General features: G+C 50.7%; 1 protein-coding gene across 10 annotated transcripts in view; it reads left to right on the top strand.

Annotated features, from left to right (window-relative positions):
* The window catches only part of ARSG (arylsulfatase G), a 107597-nt gene that overhangs the window by 46612 nt on the left and 40292 nt on the right, over positions 1 to 20693 (top strand). For all 10 annotated transcript variants that reach the window (XR_007412845.1, XR_007412844.1, XM_025436770.3 and 7 more), the window contains exons 3-4: positions 16838 to 17025; positions 20066 to 20113. Coding sequence is in view for 8 of the 10 variants with exons in the window: in XM_025436770.3 (XP_025292555.1) it covers positions 16838 to 17025; positions 20066 to 20113 (236 nt within the window). In the remaining 2 variants the exon portion in view is untranslated. The remainder of the gene's footprint in view (positions 1 to 16837; positions 17026 to 20065; positions 20114 to 20693) is intronic.

Here is a 20693-nt window from a genome sequence, read left to right as displayed (position 1 = left end):
TTTTGCAATGATCCCAAGGAAGCTGGGAACCAGGCTGCCATTCATAACTGCAGGGGATGGTAATGAGGTCTTCCTGAGAGCTAGGGTAGAAAGAACATTCTGAGTGAGGCTTATCTTGATAAGGGAAAGTTTCCCTCCCCACCATGCAGTCCCCTTCCAGCTTTATCTCCATCCGCTGGTACAGTGATTCACTTGATCTTAGCCAAAAGGCTGAGAAGCGATTGGTACAGTGATTCAGACTTAGGGTTGAGGGAGAAAACCTCTTGGCCTGTGATCTTCACTGCTTAGAGAAATCTGCTCAGCATCCCAGGACAGGTGATTTTATCTCTTGGCCCTTAGGTCAGTAGGTCCAATGGACATAAAATCATGCAATGCCCACCTACCAACCAGGCAGGCCAAGGTGAAGCTTACATGAAAGGTTCTGTAGGATTTAGCCATGTGGTTCTGTGTAATAGAATGGGGACCTGCAGGAATGCAATCATCTAGATAACACCCAATCTTCGAGAAAAGGAGCTGAAATATTAGCCAATGAGGCCTTGGTGCCAGCCTGGTTCACAAGTGCAAGTTCAAAATTGCCTGTCTGATGGCTATTGTGCATTTTTGTTAAGTCTCCCGACAAGAGTCATTTGACAAGGAATCTCTGCTAAGAGCCCATCATAGGACAAATGCTGGAAGATCCTAGCCAGCTGTGCCCTAAGAGGCTTCCAGCCAGGTGGTAAATAAGACAAAAGAAGCAGCTTTTATTTTTATGTATGTATTTATCTTTGCAGATTTATTTATTCATTTGAAAGAGAATGAGGGATGCCTGGGTGGCTCAGTGGTTGAGCATCTGCCTTTGGCTCAGGTCATGATCCCAGGGTCCTGGGATCAAGTCCTGCATTGGGCTCACCATAGGGAGCCTGCTTCTCCCTCTGCCTGTATCTCTGCCTCTCTTTCTGTGTCTCTCATGAGTAAATAAATAATAAGCAAAATCTTAGATTGAGTACAGGGAAAGGGGCAGAGGAAGAGGGAGAGTCTCAAGCAGACTGTGCTAAACACAGAGCCTGATGTGGGGCCTGATCCCATGACCCCAAGATCACAACCCTGAGATCATGACTTGAGCCAAGACCAAGAGTCAGATACCCAAGTGACTGTATCACCCAGGCACCCCAAGACATGCAGCCTTTAGCATGCAGAAGGGAGATGTGCTGTATGAGCAGGAACCCTGTACCTCCTGCCCCAGGGCTTTAATAACCTGGATAGAATGGATAGAATTGAAGCCTCTGGGATAGAATTAGCACGTTACTTATCCCTTGGTCACAGTCAAGAATGAGAAAGGTCCATGCTGTGCTTCTTGCCTTTTGATGAGAGAACCCAGAGCAAGAAGCATGTTGAAGACAGCCCTATGGGGCTGCAGGAAGAGAGAGTCCATTTCTCCCGAGGGAAGCCAAGAGGTACTTACTTGATAAAGGACTTCACTGTTGAGACCTTAAAGAGGAATAGGAATTAGAAGAAGGGGGAGGAAACCATGTTATAGTAAGAGGGAAAAACTTGAGCAAAGACCCAAAAATGCCCTTTCACTGGACACATATTCCTGGAGGTTCCCCCAGGCACTCTCCCAGGTGCTGGGAATGTATCCCAATCCAAACAATAAGAAGCCCTTACTTTCCAGGGTGACCATTCCAGTGGTTGAGTGTGACTGGGACGGAGGTGGAAGTGAGGCTGGGCCAATGGACCTGGCCGCTGGTGAAGGGCCTTGTGTGCATGCTCAAGTGTTTGGACTTGGTCCTGGAGGCAGTGGGGGCCTTGAGGAGTGAAGTCATTGGCCTGCATTTGAGATGGATTGCTCCAGCTTACCAGGGGTGGCCCATGCTGGCAGCTGGGAGGGCAGTGGGCAGATTGCAGGAGCCTCCAGGATAGTGTATGGCTCAGGGTTGTGGCAGTGGGGAGGTGTCCAATCTAGGAGGTACTGGGATGCCTGTGTGTGCATGTGTTCATGCTTCTTGTCCTGTGTCTAGTGTGTGTCCTTCCTGGAGTGTGAATGTACTCATATCCACAGTGAGAATGTGGAAGGGGAAGCGGGAAATTGCCAAGGATCATACCAAGCTCAGCTGCGATAATCTTTTTATTTTATTTTATTTTTTTTTAAAGAACAGAGTATGAGTGGATGGAGGGAAGGATGGATGGATAGATGGAAAGATGGAAGGATGGATGGATTAAAGAAAGGATGGATGGATGAATGAAAGACTAGATGGATGGATGAATGAAAGACTGATGGGGGGATCCCTGGGTGGTGCAGCGGTTTGGCGCCTGCCTTTGGCCCAGGGCGCGATCCTGGAGACCCGGGATCGAATCCCACGTCGGGCTCCCGGCGCATGGAGCCTGCTTCTCCCTCTGCCTGTGTCTCTGCCTCTCTCTCTCTCTCTCTCTGTGACTATCATAAATAAATAAAAATTAAAAAAAAAAAAAAGAAAGACTGATGGAAGGAAGTATGGAAGGATGGATGGATGGATAGATGGAAGGATGGATGGTTGAAAGACTGGATGGAAGGAAGTATGGATGGATGAAAGGATGGATGGAGGAGTAAAAAAAAACACATCAAGTTTGCTCTTTGCTGCCACACTTGCATGTAGTTTACAAAGGGCTTGCCTATCAGTTCCCTCAATGACCCCACCTGACAACTTTCTGAGCGTGAACTTGGCGGTCTTCCCATTTCACAGAAGGCAACACGGAGGCCATGCTGTGCTCGGTGAGTCCCACCAAAGTGTTTCTCCAGCTCTCACCTCCCACTTCATCCCTCTACATGCAAAGGCCACAGCGAATAATTTTTAAAACCTGTTTCTGCCTCCAAGACTTTAAATTATGAATGGAGCAAAGATAGCCTTTATTCCAGGCACACAGCAATTTAGAGAGTTACCACGGAAAGCCTCATCATCTATTTTAAATTCCTCCTAAATGAAGACTGGACACGCTCAACCTCGCAACATTATGTCCCTCCAGGGCTTTCGGGGCAGCGTTTCCAGCACTGACGTTTTCCGATCCTAATACACGTAATTTATGCGATGGCAAGTTGCTTTGGTTTCTGTCTGGCTGTGTCTTCATTTGCGCCGATTTTCCTGTTAACAGGCTGCTGTAATGTCTGGCTCTGTATTTCCAGCTTGCCTTCACAGTGTATTTTCAGGCTTTAATTAGGACCCCTGTTGGTGAACTGGCCTGAGCCTGCCCAGATAGATCTGGGGGAAAACAAAAGCTTTCCAAATAGCAAGACCATTTTATCGCTTATTAATTAGTCTCTGCCAAACAGAGACAGAGGCTGCGAGAGAGGAAAGGTGACGGGCAGGTCAGTTCACTGGGCCGCCTGGGGTGTTGTGAGGTTTTTTTTTGGGGGGGGGCGGGTGGAAAGGTAGCAAGAGTATGGTCAGGGCTCTCCAAAGACCTTGCAATAAAGGAGAGAAGATTGTTTCTGAGCGTTAAGCTGTGTGAGCTTTAACCCAAGGTGGGGAAAGAATTGAACCCTAAAAAGCATCAGCTTGAGCGATTTTGTGCAAAATGGACGAATGTATGTTTTCCAATCAAATGACCCCTTCAAGTTTTGTTTGCTCGCTCACCAGATGTTGCTGGGGTGGTTCCATGCCAGCAAGGCACGCCGCTGGGGGCTGCGCTTGGAACTCTAACCCCGTCCTCGTAGGACCCACCGTCTGGGGAGGACTGGAGGTTACATGTGTTGGAGGAATGCACTAACACTGTTCCCCCGAGGGTGGTGGTGTGTGTTCCAGGGGAGCCCACAGCCAGGCTAGTCGTTAAAGACAGGCAAGCAGGGACAGCGTCTAGGCAATGGGAGTACTGGTCAGCTCGGGCTAGTGTAACAAATACGATAGAATGAGTGGCTTAAACAGTAGGAATTGTTTTTCATAGTTCTGGAGGCTAGGAAGTCCAAGATCAGGGTGCCAGTGGGGTCCAGTTCTGCTGAGGACCCTCCTGGCCGCAGATGGCCACCTTCTCTCACTGTGTCTCACATGGAGGAGAGAGGGAGAGAGGAAGAGAGACCTCTGGTCTCTTCCTCTTGTCAGAAGAACACTAATCCTATCATAGGGATCCCACCCTCCTGACCTCATCTAAACCCGATTACCTCCCAAAGCTCCTACCTACAAATGCCATCATATTAGAGGTTAGGGCTTCAATGCAAACATTGGGTCCATAGTGCCAGGGAAGAAAATTGTGCATCCCAAACCCACTGACAAGCCTCAGTCTACAGAGGACAGAATTTCCCTAAGCTTAGCGGACTGAAGGGTTTTTCTGTGGCCCATTAGAATTCTCGTAGCATTGATTACCTCCACACTCACCAAGGCAAACTTTGGATTCTGATTTCCGCTGTAATTCATGCACAAGAAGAGAACCTGTTGACTGCTCTGACACTGGTTTCTGCACCCATCCCTGGAAGCTAGTTGGGAGACGGGCATTCTGGTGTCTCTCTCAAGCTCATATGGGTTGTGTGGATGTGAGTCAGGCCCTTGGGGCTGGCACCACCAAGGGTGAGTCTCGGGACCTCCCTAGCCCAAGACTAGCCACTTACCCAAGGCAATTCCCTCTGGGTTTACCTTACCAACCTCTGGGTTGGCCTAGTTCCAGCTACCTTCTCTCAGATGTGAAGGGAGTAGAAGGAGCATGGGATTTTGGTTGGGCAGGCCTGCGTTCAAGTTCTAGCTCTGTCATTTCCCCAATACGGGGGCCTATAGTCTTGCCTGTGGCACAGTGCGTGGGCAGGACAAGCTGCATCTGTACCCGTGCCAACTCTGTGGTCTTGGGAAAGCTGCTTGAGCTCTATCTGCCTCACCTCCCTTACCTGTAAGATGGGAATCCTCGTGATTTGAAATCATATATGCAATATGATTGGGGTGGGAGTCACTTGACAAATGACAGCTATTTTTACTCTGATAAGACAGACAAAGGTAATGCCTATTTATACCTTAGGTCTCCGCTTCCGTGTAGCTTCTTTTGAGAAGCACTTAACATGTGTGTATGTGCACCTTGTAGAGCCCAGGAACTTCCTGTCCTGCTTCCTGTCCTCAGAGCTCTCTCACACATTGGGATCCTCCACCACCCTTATTGAGCTTTGGGCAACTTGAGGGCAGGGCTTGACAGTGTCCTCTGTTATATTCTGGGCTCCTATCCTATTGTACGCACACCGTCATAGCCAGGACTGATTCTAAGTGGCAGCAGCCCAGCTCAGCCAGCCTAAGCACAAAAGAGGCGAAGCTTTTGTTCATAAATAAACTCTGCAGAGACCCCGTCTTGTGTCTGGGCTTTTGGGCCAGTTGCTTATTCTTTCAGGTTCCTCCATGTGATGGGAGAGGTGGCCCTTGCCCTACATCAGAGCTTGCGGTTCAAAGGGAACAAGAGAGCTATTCCTCACTGTCCGGTTCAGAAAATTCCAGATTGAAGGGCACCTGGGTGGCTCAGTGGTTGAGGTCTGCCTTTAGCTCAGGGCATGATCCTGGGGTCCTGGGATCGAGTCCGCATCAGGCTCCCAGTAGGGAGCCTGCTACTCCCTCTGCCTATGCCTCTGCCTCTCTCTCTGTCTCTCATGAATAAATAAAATCTTAAAAAAAAGAAAAAAAGAAAAGAAAAGAAAAGAAAATCCCAGGTTGGATTCTGAATAGCCCTGCCTGGGTCACGGGCTGTGGGCCCGATCCTTGAGGATGAGAGGTTGTGCTACTCGGCTTAGCCCACGGCAGAGTCTCATGCCCATGTTGGGGTGGGTGGGTGGGGGGTAGGACGCGGGCATCAGCCTAAGAGTCGTGTGGAAGGGGTGGGTGGGGAAGATGCCCGCCTGGTCCAGCCCAGATATTGTCAGGTGAATGTCTACCTTCAGACAAGAAAGGGCTGCCAGGAAGTTTCATGTGCCAAAGTCCAGACTAGAAGCCAAAGTCCAGACTCATCATTGGGGGGGTTGGCTGGAGGACGGGGGCAGGGGGAAGGGCGGGAGGAAACAGTGATGATGCTCACTGGTGAAGGACAGGTAGGAATTTGGAAGGACAAGAGGAAGAGGCAGACTTTCTGGGCTGAGGTGTCACAGAGTCGAGGTGTCGGAGAGGTGCGTGTGGGACATGTGGGAGGGAGGGGGGGCAAGGGCTGCCAGCTGCTCCGGGAACAGGAGTCCTGTTGGGCTGAGCTCCTGGGCTACGTAGGGTGGAGGGGTAGGGTCCTGGAGCTGCCGTGACAAAGTAGGACAAACAGAGTGGCTTAAAACAACAGCCGTCTCTCCTCTCACGCTTCTGGAAGGCTGGAAGCGAGAACTCAAGATGTTGGCAGAGCCATGCTTTCCCTGAAGTTCTAGGGTGGTTTCCTTCCTCGCCTCTTCCAACTTCTGAGAACCCCAGGCGTTCTTCAGCTCGAGGCCGTGTCACTCCATCCTATGCCTTTGTCATCATGTGACCACCTTCCCCCTGTGTGTCTCTGTCTTCTCGTGGCATTCTCTCTGTCTCTCTCCTCTTCTTATCAGGACACCAGTCAGAAGAGGTTGAGGACTCACCCCAATCCAGCATGACCTCACCTTGACTATTACATCCCCAATGACTCTATTTCCAAATAAGGTCCCATTCGCAGGTCCGGGGTGGGTAGGCTTAGAACTTCAACCTGTCTTTTTAGGGGACACAGTTCAGCCCACATTAGGCAGCAGTGACTCAGGGGGTTGAAGAAGTAGGTTGAGCCAGAGCATGGAGGGCCTTGATGGCCACACAGAAGGGAGTCACTGAAGACTTGAGGTCCGGGGATGGCCTGACCCACTGGTGTGCATGCTAGCAGGGGCTGGAGGAGTGAGCCTGGCATCTCAGAAGGTCACCGAAGTGATCTGGGTGAGGGACAACGGCTATATAGCTGCGGGGTGACATTGTTTGGAGTGGGAGGAGCTGAAAGAGGTGAGAAGTGGTGGAAGGACTTGAAAATAGTATCTCAGTCTCCAGCCAGGTTTACTGGGAGGGATGTGGACATGGGGTCTTGGAAGGAGGATGCTGAGCTTGGTCCTGTGCACACTGAGGCTGAGGTGACGTGTGACGACATACCTGCGGCAGTGAATGTGATGCCTGGGTAGTATGAACAGCAGCGGGGGGCCCCGCCTCCCCCACACCCCGCCCATTGGTGCCCAGTGCACTGCTCTCCTACCCACCTAGAATGTTCTCTCTCCCCACCATTTAGTGAGTCCTGACACCGATTACCTTGACTATAGTGAATTTTTAAATCCAGGTAGAGAACCTGGAACTCTGCTAGATGCTTTGTGCACATCATCCCACTGAATCCCTCAAATAAGCTGGTGAAGTAGGGGTGTTATGCTCATTTTGCAGAGGTAGATACTGAGGCCTAGATTTAGTTACCTGTCTTATCTCACACTAGAGGGAGTGGAGGCTGGGATTTCACACAGAGCTGTTTGTCTACATGTTTATCATTCCTATCACTCTGCCTCCCATAGCTCTTGCTTTAAATTTCTCTGACGAGGCTCATCTTGTCTTCGTATCCACATGTCCTAACACCTCTAAAGTTGAGCTACTCAATGGAAAGGCTGTGGTTCCTACCACTAGCTCCCCCAGCAAGCCCTGATGTGGTTGGCTGACCTCCACTGAGGCTCCTGGCAGTTGGAGGTGACCAGAGGGGTGCCCTACCCCAAGGGCCACTCCTATGTTGTGCTCTCAGAGAATTGCTTTCCCTGGAATTGTACAGGACACACACACACCGCTGGGGTAAGACTGCCCTGGGGACTCCAGTTGCCTGGGGCCCCATCTGGCTGTCTCTGGGGCTGAGAGGAACCCGATCTTGGAAATCCTGTGGCCCATTTGGCCCTTTGTGTGTGCTCCAGCTCCTGGGCTGGACAGCTCTGATGGAGGGGCTCTAGACCACCATAATGACTTTGGATTTACTCAGATTGTAGTGAGAACCTATTAGAGGGCTCCCAGCCAGAAATTAATGTTAGCTGATAAACAGTTTTTGAGATTACTTTGGCTGCCCCATGGAAAATAGGGGGAAGGGGAACTGGGAGCAGGAATGGAAGTGGGGAGCAGGGTTGCCACATACAGCAGGGCAGATTGTGTACTGCTCAACGCCGGACAACAGCATGAATGGCATCCCCGGCAATTCTACAACATGATGGCTCTGGGGAGACAATATAGACTATGGTGCTTGTCTTGGTGCAAGATGGTAGAAGCTGGGACTAGGATGTTAGCAGGTAGGCGGAGAGAAATGGATAGATTCTAGATCTCTTTGGCAGTAGAGTCCTATTAAGAATGTGCTGATGGTTTGGCTGTGGAGGGGGAAGAGAAGAGAGGAATCAAGATGACTCCTTTGGACTGAGTAATCGAGTGAGAGGTGGTGCCATTTACTGAGATGGGGAAGACGGGAAGGGGAGGAACAGGTGTGCAGGGACAAATCTAAAGCAGAACCAGATAAACTTGCAGAGACCGGCAGAGAAAACAACCATGGGCCAGATGGGAGCAACGTCTGGGGCCCAAGACCAGTGGGCCTTTCTCTTCGTGCTCTGGGAAGCCCAGTGGGCCCAGGGGCGACTGGGGTCTGAGACAGAATGGGTAGTAGTGGGCAGGGCCGTTCTATGGGCGTGTGACCTGTGCAGCCACACGGGGCCCCATGCTTTAGGAGGGCCCTGCTCTTGGCTTAAAGCTCTGTCACTGCCATCTTGAAATGCTTAGTAAATTTGGAGCAAGGGCTCCCTCGTTTTCTCTTGCACAGGGCCGGGCAAATTGCACAGCTGGTTGTCTTGCAGTAAAGAGATGACACCAACAGGCCTGGGCCAGCCCGCACAGAGCTTACAGAACATGCAGATTCAACCCAGGGTGAATCCCGGAGCAAGAGATGCTCACACATGCTGTGTATGTAAAGTGCCTGGGTTGATAAGCATTAACTGGGAGTGATAAGAATTATTACAAGGGACATTTAGGAGAGTGAGCTGGGAGGGGTCATGGGCCTCAATCTGGGGAGGCAGAGAACAGAAAAGGCCGGGCAGAGATGGATGTTTGTCTTGGGAGCAACAATGTGCTCTGCAAGGTGGAACCTGGTTTGGAATTCGAAGAGTGGGAGCTGCCGGCTGCCTGCACCAGCCAGGACCCCTGTGTCCCCAGGATGTCTGGCAGGCGGGGATGCTTTGGAGAAGCCCCCGCCTGGGAAATGGGTGCATAGGGATTGAGGGAGGGAAACAGTGTGTCTTCCAGCCCCGGGGGACTGAGGGCCCAGAAGGAATGTCGGCAGGGGTGGGAAGCCAGCGCCCCTGGGCTCCCTGAGGCCTGGAGGGAGGCCTCGCCCCACACCTGTTACCCAGCGGCGCATGCTTGGGCACCCACCTTCCCCGCCCTCGTTCAGTCAGATGGAGGCACCCACAGCCTGCTTCCAAGAGTGGCTGCAGGCCCAAGCCTGTGCTTCTGGAACTTCACGGTGCCATGCCACTGCTCCCGGATCATGGCCCCTCGTTGCCATTTGTAGCCTTGAAAGATGGCCTGAGGGAGCTAACCTACCTTCTGGGTGAGTTCTGTGGGGTGGAGGCTGTGGGAACCAGCAGGTGTGGGCTGAGGATGGGTGGCTGGCCCCGAGGAAGCCCCGTGGAGGACTCTTCTTTCCAGAAACATGAATTCCCAGAACCCTGGCCTGCTCCAGAGACCCCAGAGGTGCTGAGTGTGGCCTCTTAGTTCCAGGCAGGACTCCAATGAGACCAGATGATCAGGTGCCTGGTTTTTCTCTTGAAGGCTTTTTGGGATTGGAGGCTCTCGGGCCAACCCTGAATTAATCAAACCAGTGTTTTATCGTGTTATTTCAAGAAGCTCTTCTGACGCCCGGTTAGCAATTCTCTCATTTCACAGCCAGCTGCATTTTGGAGATGTGTGTGTGTGTGTGTGTTTGTGCGCGCGTGTGTGCGCGTGCGTGACCCCCACCAGTCTTTGGATGAAGTCTCAAAGCTTCTTCTTATGCCAGCACCCTGCTCCCCCTCCCTTACCCGGAGTCTGAGGGACTGGGCATGTTTCCTCTCTGCTTAAAGTCCTCACTCTATCTCTTGGAGGGGGTCTCCTCCCGAGACAGGCTGTGCAGAGGGTACCCCAACCCCTCCCCTTCGGCTTTCCAGACACACTCTGGACTTCCTAGTGGAAGCAGTGTGGTTAAGTGGCACCCACATGGGATTTGGAATCGGATGGGCCTGAGTTTAAACGCTGCCATGGAAACCTGGCTGTGCTGGGTAACGCTGGGGGCCGGCGTGGAGCGCAATGCCTGGGTACAGACCTTGGCTCCTCCGTGCGCGGCAGTGTGTTGTGCTGCCTCAGTCTCCCCATCTATAGTGGGAGTGCTTACCGCAGCACGTCCTAGGGCTGCCGTGTTAGATGAGTTGACACCCGTAACACGGTGCTGCATAAGGGATCACAACCATTTGTGGTGAAGCAGAAATGACCTAGAAAGGCTTTTGTGCAGAAACTAAACTGTAAGGTCACTGGGGACAGGGACTGTTTCTTTACTTCCTGAGAATCTGTCACAGATCTGCCCCTGCTTGCTGTCTACTCATTATTTTGGGGTTAAATTAGATGAATTGGTACATCACCACCTGAGTTATAAATGAGCATTTTCTCATCTTGCGGACTGCAGACCCGACACCCAGCTTTGTGGGCCTTTTCTCCTACCTGAGAGAGTCTTTTCTGGCATTTGTCTCTGAATCCATAAGCCTCGGATAGCTTGTTTTTTTTTTTTTTTTCATTGAAGTGACATTCTTATGACATAAAACTAACCACTTTAAAGCAGATGACTCTGTGACATTCAGTACGTTTATTGTTTTTTAAGATTTTTATTTATTCATGAGGGACACAGAGAGAAACGCAGAGTTCCAAGCAGAGGGAGAAGCAGGCTCCATGCAGGGAGCCTGATTTGGGACTCGATGCCTGGACCCCGGGATCACCACCTGAGCTGAAGGCAGATGCTCAACCACTGAGCCACCCCGGCGCCTCTAGAACATTTAGAATGTGGTACGGCTACTGCCTCTATGCAGTTTCAAAATATTTTCATCATCCTAAAAGGAAACCCCATCCCCACCCATGAAGCAGAGTCTCCCCATTCCCCACCCTGCCTCCAGCCTGTTTTCCATCACTGTGGATTTACCAATCTGGGGCATCCGTATAAGCAGAATTGTACAGTATGTGGCCTTTTGTGACCGGCGCCTTCTACTCGTGTCATGTTTTCAAGGTTCACCCACGTCGTAGCAGGTGTCAGTGGTTGGTTCCTTTTCAGTGGGTGAAACCCATCCACACCATTCCAGAGTGTGGATGTGCCGCATTTCGTTGGTCCACACCCCCGCTGAGAGCCAGCTGGGCCACGGCCACCGTCCCGCCACGGCTGGTAGGAGCACGCAGGATCTGTCCGAGTACCTGCCCTCACTTTTCCTGGGGAATCCAGTCCTGGTGGTGGAATCGCTGGGTCACCTGCCATCGGTCTGCCAGATTTTTAAAGTTTTGCCTTATGATCTCTAGGCTCTAGTGTAGTATATTGAGAGAGAGAAAGAGAGAGGGAGAGAGAGAGAGAAAGGGAAAGGAACAAGGGAAGAGGAAACCACGGCGTTGCCGACACGCCTTGCAGTCCTGACTGCCCTCCAGGGCCATCACCCCTGCAGATGCCAAGGTCATGGTGAAGGGCAGGGTGTCCAGGGCCCTCCCTGCTGGCTGTCACCGGGCTAGGGGTAGCTGCGTCGTAGGGCGTCTGGGAGGGGCGTGAAAACATGACAGACTTCCAGGGCTTTCCTTAGGCCAGTTGGCCCTGGTGGCTGGAGAGAGGCCGTAGGTGGTGTCCCTTCTAAGCACTGTGTTTTAACCCCCTCTGTCCCAAGTCTTCTGCCAGAATTGTGTGCTCAGAGAAACAGGGATTTGTATGCCTTCCTTCCCCCACTTTCTTATCCCAGGCTGGCTCCTATGAGGGCATAGAAAAAAAAGAAAATGTTTCCAGGTCGGTCTAAGCACCCCAAGCAAGCATGGCCCTGGGTGGGCTGCCCAGGCAAGTGACAGTCTCAGTTGAGGGCTGCTGTCAAGTAGTTTGGGGCCACCACCGTCCAGGGGTTATGGCAGAAACCAGAGGCCTGAATGGAGGTGGCAGGTGGCGAGCCCGCCAGGCTCTGTGGTGTGTAGGAAGGGAGTATTTAAACATGCACTGCTCTCTGCGACCTCACCTCCTTGCTCTCACATGGGTCCCCTGATGTTCTATCTCATGACCCTTCACATCATGACGTTAATGCTTGCAGCCCCCATGCAACCTCCAAAACTTGTGGTGAACCTGTTCAGGGAAACTCTGCTCCTCTGCACTCCCTCCCCCCCCCCCCCACACCTTCCAATGACACTTCCCAGTAATGATTATTTTGAGGTTTGGTTGCATGTTCCATAAGTTGCTGGGAAGACACCTCCCCTTCCCTCCCTGCTCCATCCTCTCCCCTCCCCTACCCCCTGTATTTTAGGAGCTGGAGGTAAGCAGCCAGCAACGTAGGCAAAGCCCTCCTCACAGGGAGCTTGCATGGAGGAAGGATGACTCAAAACGAAAGGATGCAAAAATAAACCAGATGATTGGGGTTGGGGTCAGTGCTACCAAGTAGGCCCCAGGGTGCCTGATTAGAGCACAGCAGAGGCCCCCTTGCAGGGAAAGAGGGGAGGAAAGGCCATGCAAAGATGCAGGACAGCGTGCCAGGCCGAGGCTGACCTTGGGAAGGAGCTGGCACTTTGCAGACCCAACAGAAGACTGTGTGCTGGGGCCCGTGGAGGGAGGGAAGGGGAGGCCCATAAGATGGGCTGTGGGGGACTGGGTATTTAGAGAGCGGACCAGGCAATCATCTCAGGATATTAGGCAGTGGTCAGAGGGGCACTTGAAAGCCCCCCTGGTGGGGATCCCTGGGTGGCTCAGTGGTTTAGCATCTGCCTTCAGCCCAGGGCATGATCCTGGAGACCCAGGATCAAGTCTCACATCGGGCTCCCTGCATGGAGCCTGCTTCTCCCTCTGCCTGTGTCTCTGCCTCTCTCTCTGTCTCTGTGTGTCTCTCATGAATGAATAAATAAAATCTTAAAAAAAAAAAAGCCCCCCCTGGCTGTTGGGGGAGGATGTGTCCTATGTGGAGAGGAGGGGAGAGGCACGGAGCCCTGCTTTGCTGTGCTGACCTGGCATCTGTGGGCCAGTCCCTCATCCCACCAGACCTGGGGCTTCATGCTGACCTGGGTGGCAGGTCAGCTTGCGGGCCCAGCTTGGGGCACCCCGACATGCACACTTCCAATGTGCCAGGCTGTACCTGAAGCCACCCCTCCACCCCTCCCTCCCCTCCCTACCTTCCGGTCCACCTCAGCTCCCAACCCTGCTGCTGCCCTGCTCGTTCTAGACTCCAGATCGACACCCTTTTGAAACTTACAATATTAAGCATTATTGACTTTTTAATATTAAAAAAAAATCTCAAACATGATAGAAAATGAAAAGAGGGGCAGCCCGGGTGGCTCAGCGGTTTAGCGCTGCCTTCAGCCCAGAGCCTGATCCTAGAGACCTGGGATCGAGTCCTGAGTTGGGCTTTCTGCATGGAGCCTGCTTCTCCCTCTGCCTGTGTCTCTGCCTCTCTCTCTGTGTGTCTCTCATGAGTAAATGAATAAAATATTTAAAAAAAAGAAAATGAAAAGAATAGTCAAATAAACACGAGTATACTCAACCGTTAATACCATTCTGCCATTTTTGTTTGTCCTTGTTCTATCTATAAATAAGGTGGTGGTGTTTTTCCTGAGCCATGTGAAAAGTGCAGCTGTGCTCTTTTATTATAAACACTATAGCATGCATCTCTTAAGAATAAAAACATTCATAGTGTAATAACTTCCTTAGTGTAATAAAAATGTATTCTTTTAAAAAAAGATTTTATTTATTTATTCATGAGAGACACATACAGAGAGAGGCAGATGCATAAGCAGAGGGAGAAGCAGGCTCCCTGCGGGAAGCCTGATGTGGGACTTGATCCCAGGACCCCGGATTGCACCCTGAGCCAAAGGCAGACGCTCAACCACTGAGCCATCCAGGTGCCCCTAAAAATACATTCTTAATGTAATAAAAAATGTGGTATACATAGACCACAGGAGACTATTCAGCTGTAAAAAAAGAAGGAAATCCTGCCATTTGTGACAACATGGATAAACCTTGGGGACATGATATTAGGTAAAAGGAGAAAGACAGGGAAGCCCAGGTGGCTCAGCAGTTTAGTGCCTGCCTTCAGCCCAGGGCCTGATCCTGGATACTGGGGATCAAGTCCCACGTCAGGCTCCCTGCATGGAGCCTGCTTCTCCCTCTGCCTGAGTCTCTGCTTCTCTCTCTCTCTCTCTGTGTCTCTCATGAATAAATAAATAAAATCTTAAAAAAAAAAGGAGAAAGACAAATATTATATGATTTCATGTGTATGTGGAATCTAAAAAAGCCAAACTCACAGATGCAGAGAACAGATTGGCAGGTGCCGGGGGTGTGGGTGGGGGAGATGGGTGCAGGGGGTTAAAAGGTACAAACTCCCAGTCATGAGATAAGTAGGTTCTAGGCATGTAGTACACAGCATGGTGACTCTGGTTAACAATACTGTATTGTATGTTTGAAAGTTGCTAAGAGACTAGATCTTATAATCCTCATCACAAGAAAAAATTCATAGCTATGGGAAGTGATGGCCATTCACCAAATTTACTGTGGCGATCACTTCCCAGTATATACATGTGACAAATCATTATGTTGTACACCTTCAGTGGATACAATGTTATATGCCAATGCAACTGGAAGAAAAAAAAAAGAACAAAAACATTCTTCTACATGGTCATAATCAAGAAAATGGACAGCGATCCCCTGATGTCATCTTATATCCAGCCCACACTAAATTTCCCCGATTAGCCCTCAAATGTGCTGTAAGTATATTTGAACTGGGATCCAGCCAAGGATCATGTATCACATTTGGTTTGTCTCTTCAATGTCCTGTAGTATAGAATATCCTCCTCTATCCCATTTTTCCCTTGGATATTGACTTTTTGAAGAACTGCACCAGTTGTAGAATGTCATAGAATGTGCAGAATGGTTTGTTAGAATATTTCCTTGTGGTGTCATTTAACTTGTTCTTCTATTAGTTACATTTCCTATAACCTGGACATTGGGTCCAGAGGTCTGATTAGATTCAGTTTAAATATTCTTGACAAGAATCCTTGATGAGGGCAGCCCAGGTGGCTCAGTGGTTTAGTGCCACCTTCAGCCCAGGGTGTGATCCTGGAGACCTGGGATCGAGTCCCACATCGGGCTCCCTGCATGGAGCCTGCTTCTCCCTCTGCCTGTGTCTCTGCCTCTCTCTCTCTCTCTCTCTTTCATATGAATAAATAAATAAAATATTTTTAAAAATCTTAAAAAAAAAAGAATCCTTGACAAGATCAACTTCCTATCATCCCATCAGGAGACACACAGGTTGCCCTATTACGAGTGACATGAAGTTTATTCATATTTCTTGATGGTAGAGAAATGGCTAGACTTCTTATATATTTCTCCACAGTATCTAAAAAAGGGTTGAGCATCCAACAAAGTGTAATAAATACAGCTGGTTCTTGTTATTGGCAGTCGTTGCTCTATAAAGTCACTGAGAACACTGAGTTACGGAATACTGAACCATTGCTTCTAGGGCATCTACAGAGTTAGGTTCCTGTGGGCCTTTTGTTACATTTTTGTCAAAAGATCAGTACAGAACCCTGTTTTATTTATTTATTTTTAAAGATTTATTTTACTTATTTGGGAGAGACAGAGAGCAAGAGAGAGTGAGCAAGAGAGAGAGCATGAGCGAGGGGAGGGGACGGGCAGAGGGGAAGCAGACTTTCTGCAGAGCAGAACCCATCCCAGGACCCGGGGATCATGACCTGAGCCAAAGGCAGATGTTTAACCGACTGAGCCACCCAGGCACCCCCAGAACCTTGTTTTCTGTGTGTTTCTGTTTAAAGACATCTTATTTAACAGAGTTTTTGATTCATTAACATTGAGCTGATGGCCAACAACACTGTAATTCCTTCCTGAATGAAGCTTATCTAGCACTTGTATTTCTCTCTAAGGCACATGACGTCTCTCTAAGGCTGTAGTAGCCAGCCCTTCATCCCTACACTTGAGGGCCATTTTGCCATTTTATTTTATTTTTTTAAAGATTTTATTTATTCATGAGAGACACACAGAGAGAGGCAGAGACACAGGCAGAGGGAGAAGCAGGCTCCCTGCGGGGAGCCCCATGCAGGACTTGATCTCAGGACCCCGGGATCACACCCTGAGCCAGAGGCAGACGCTCAACTGCTGAGCCACCCAGGCATCCCCATTTTGCCACTTTAAACAGTAGAATCACCAACAGAAAGCACAAAAATGCACAAACTATAGCACTCAGTAGACTGTGGAAAGTAGGACACTTGCTTACAGTATGCAAGCCAAAACAAGAAGGGGTCACCTTTGTCATCCTCAGCTAGAGATGTGCATATGGGGAAACACAAAGTTTTGGAACGCCTTGGAATGTCCATGGGTAACCTCATAAGAACCACGAGTATTGATTTTGGAAGATACAGACAGATTTTAGCAGGTCGATGAATTCAAAATGTGGAAACTTTGGATAAAGAGGATCCATAAATACACTGGATTAAACCAATCCGAGCCAGCCATGTGACCTTGAGTTAGTTGCATTACCTCTCTGAGCTTCATTTTCCTAACCTGTCCCTCAGCAGGGTGGTCTTTGAGCTTTTCCCAACACTGGAATCCTGGGAACTGGGTGGGAATTGAACTTCTCCTGGCCTGGCTTTCTGTGGATGGAGGGACCCCAACCCCTTTTCTTTCCCGGCAGGTTTGTGGACTTCCACGCAGCTGCCTCCACCTGCTCGCCCTCTCGGGCCTCCCTGCTCACCGGCCGGCTGGGCCTCCGCAACGGAGTCACGCACAACTTTGCGGTCACCTCTGTGGGGGGCCTTCCGCTCAACGAGACCACCTTGGCTGAGGTGCTGCAGCAAGCCGGCTACGTCACGGGGATGATAGGTAACCCCGATGCTCCACAGCCTGGGATCCCCATCTCCCACAACACTTCTTGCAGTGCCTGCTTCGTCTCTGTGTAGCCCCGGCATGCGGCCACCTCTTCTGCTCCTCTCTGCTTGTCTTTATTTCTTGCTGCGTAAGGTTGGAAAGCTTTCAGCTGTAAGTAACTGAAAACACCTAACAGGGAACGAAACCATACATGGAGATATTTTCCTTCTATTATAACAACCTTAGAGGTGAGTGATGGCCTTCGTTGGCTCGGCAGCTCAAGAAATCCATTTCTATTTCTCTGCTCTGCTATCTGTAGGATGGTAGCCTTTGTCCTCATGCTTGTTGCTCTTGGTTGCAACAGCGGGGCTTCTGTACCACTCACCAGAACCTGGCTTCACGGGAGGAAAAACAGCGGGGAGGAGGTGCAGGCCTCGTGTGTTGGCTTCTACCCGGAAAGCCAATCTTTTCTCAGACTCGCCCCACCTTCCCTGCAGAAAGAAATGCACTTAAAGTCTTATTGGTGGGTTTGTGTGGCCACGCTCCGCTGCAAGGAAGCCTGGGAGGCCGGGCTCAGGGTTGTACTGATGGGCTTGGATTGGGGCACGTGTCTCTGATCCCCTAACAAATCCAAAGTTCTGGTAGCTGGATGAGTGGGGGAGGCATGGGGGCAGGTGAGGCAAGCAGCAGCACCTGCCACACAGGCCTTTTAGGATTTTTGTGGTTCCCTCTTGCTCAACATTTCCTACATGCGTGGCAGCGGGCTAGGTTTTTATTTGCATCAGGGTACGGAGATGCCTTCTGAGATCGTGATTGGCCCCGTGACGAGTGTAAGAAAGCCGAGCTCGGTGCTGCCTAGACGGGAGCAGGTGGGTCCAGGCAGGTGTGACTGCTCTGATGCTTGGGCCTCACTGCTGCTCCTCCCTCCGGAGGCCGAGGCAACGCGCCAGTCCCAGCAGCGTCCTCGGGCTGCCTGTGCTTGTTATTCTGACTTTCAGAGAGCTGGGTCCCGTGGGGGTTCCTGCCTCGCTCTCCAGTATGTGAAGTGGCAAGGGAGGCTGTGCAACCAGCAGGATGGCAGCGCGGGTCCCCGGGGGCAGTGATCGGTGCCTGGAGCTCCCCTGTTCACCTGCAGGAGGCTCCAGTTTTGGGTGTTGGGCCTGCCTCCTCCTCTTCTGGGTCAAGGAGCCCGACCAACTCCTACAGAGTGGAGTGGGGCATTCATGGTCCCAGGGGGGCAAGCCCCAGTGGGAGGAGGTATAAATTAAGATCCTGCTTTTTCAATCCCTTTCTGGCCATACCCCGAGGTATCAGGTATCGTTACTGTGAAGCCTCCCTGTGGGCTGAGTCTTCTTAGCGGCCCCATCCCTTGCATCCGAGTCATGCTCATAGGCAGGAAGGGTTTGGCCCTTGGGGCTCCCCGACTCTAAAGTTTCATGAGGCAACAGGGGACTGGGATCTTCCTGAGCTGAGCTGGATCTCACTCACCCTTCCCTCTTCATACCTTTGAACTCCAAGTGAGCAGCTGCTTACATATTAACCGTTCAGGGGCTCCGGTCTCCCCTCACTGCTCATTCCACCTTTTGCAAATTAGAGCGAGAATAGTCAACTACAACCATGTGTTGACAAGATGCACTTCCTACAAGCATGCTTATGGGAAAAAATCAAAACCCCTCCAAAAGAACATCAAGACCCTTTGCCCCACCCACACTTCACTTCTAACCTCATCCACGGTCATGTTTTCACCTAGGTTGTTTTTTTTTTAAGATTTTATTTAATTTATTCATGAGACACACAGAGAGAGAGAGAGAGAGAGGTAGAGACACAGGCAGAGGGAGAAGCAGGGTCCATGCAGGGAGCCTGATGCAGGACTCAATCCCAGGACCCCGGGGTCATGACCTGAGCCAAAGACAGATGCTCAACCACTGAACCACCCAGGTGTCCCATTTTTACCTAGTTGAATACACCACTTGGTCCTCCTTTTAGCCCCTGCCTATTGTTTTATATTTCTATGTAATATAATTTTACATATTTACAATAGCTTCAAAAATTTTAGAAATAACTTAAACACTTTAATATAAGTTAGGGTTTCCATGTAATGCTTAGTCCAAACCTATATTACGTTTCCAAACCTACAGAGCAGTTGCAAAAAGGGAACAATAGGCACTCACATGCCCTTTCCCTAGATTCCCTGATTATTACCTTTTGTTACGTGTGTTTGCCTCTAAAAGATAGCTTGGTAGTATTTTGCCCAGACCACGTGAAATAATTTCCGTAGCCATATGCTTCCTCGGTGGCCCGTTTCTTTCTTTCCCTTGGGTGTCATTCAATGGCCCTCTTTCAATCTTTGCACCACATTCTTTTCTTTGCCCCTTGCCTCGTGGTGGTTTCCCTGGGGTCCTCAGAGCGGAGTTAGCAGGTTGGGGAATTCAAACAGGGCCAGGGCTTCTGGCACACATCACACAGTCATTCTCCCCCCTGAACAAACACATGCACAGAGCAAGGAGCAGCCGTGGGAGTCCAGGTGAGCATCTCTGCGCTGGGACAGCCCTGGGAGGGGGAGGTGGTCTTCGGTCCGGCCTCCTCGGGCTGCTGCTGGTGGCCAGAGAGGAAGGTGATGGAACCAGGAGGGAAGTCGGCATCTCCTCGGCTGTCCGGGGCCCCACGCTTGTTCTGGGCCTCTGCAGGTCCCTTGCACAGGAGGGCAGAGCAGGTGCGAAGACGTGGGGCTGCTGTGGGCACTGAGCCCTCTTGTAGGAGCAGAAGCTCAGCCTGCTGGCTCCTTTGGGCCCCCAGTAAAGGCTTGTCTTCCTTTTCTCTGTGTGCGTTCCTGCGGAGGTGCTGAGTCATCCCTGCTTGCTTTCTGTGTCCCCCTGGGGTCCCTCTGAGTCCCAGAGAGCAAGGCTTGGCTCTCACACGGCATTTGCAGGGTCTCTGCTTGTCCTCTGTCAAGGGCAACACTGATGGAGGAGTGAGTATGTGTGATCAGCCCCCCCAAGGCACTGGGAGCCCCCGCGGGGATTCCTCTGAACGTCTCTCTCTTGCTTTCCTACAGGCAAATGGCACCTCGGGCACCATGGCCCTTATCACCCCAACTTCCGTGGTAAGAATTCTTTGGGGGAACGTGTTACCTGGGAAACAGAAAGCAAAGACCTTGGTGGGATAGGACTCCAATAATGTTGAAGCCATCCTGCTCCTGGGGCACATCCCTCCTGAGTTAGGGCATCTTCATCTCAGGGTCACTTAGGAGCATTTGGGGGACCCAGGGCTCCCGTTGGTTGTCTCACATTCTTCTCTCCTGGCATCTTTCTTGCCCCCCGCCCCTCCTTGGTGCCTGCCAGCCCTCTGGCTTTCTCATCGTGAGCCCATCAAGTGTCCATATCTTGAGACACATTTGGCACCTGTGAGGTCCAGATCTGTCTAGTGTGCAAAGAAATCAAGCTTGTCCAGCGGGTTCACAGAAGCAGGCCCTAAATTCAAACAGGAGATGTTCCCTCTTGCCTTCTTCCTGCAGCTATTCACTGCCTCAGACTCCTGATTCTCTGGCCTTGGGGATTAGGCCAGGATCAAGCTGCCTGAGCCAATTATCTGAAAATCAGTTTGCTGATCGATGACTTCTCTGAATGTCCAATTCCCCAAATTATTATTATTATTAGTATTATTTTAAAGATTATTTATTTATT

This window comes from Canis lupus, chromosome 9, assembly GCF_003254725.2.
Source record: "Canis lupus dingo isolate Sandy chromosome 9, ASM325472v2, whole genome shotgun sequence".
Lineage (NCBI taxonomy): Eukaryota > Metazoa > Chordata > Mammalia > Carnivora > Canidae > Canis > Canis lupus.
The sequence above is the reverse complement of the archived record's forward strand: the minus strand, read 5'-3'. Positions and strand labels throughout refer to the sequence as shown.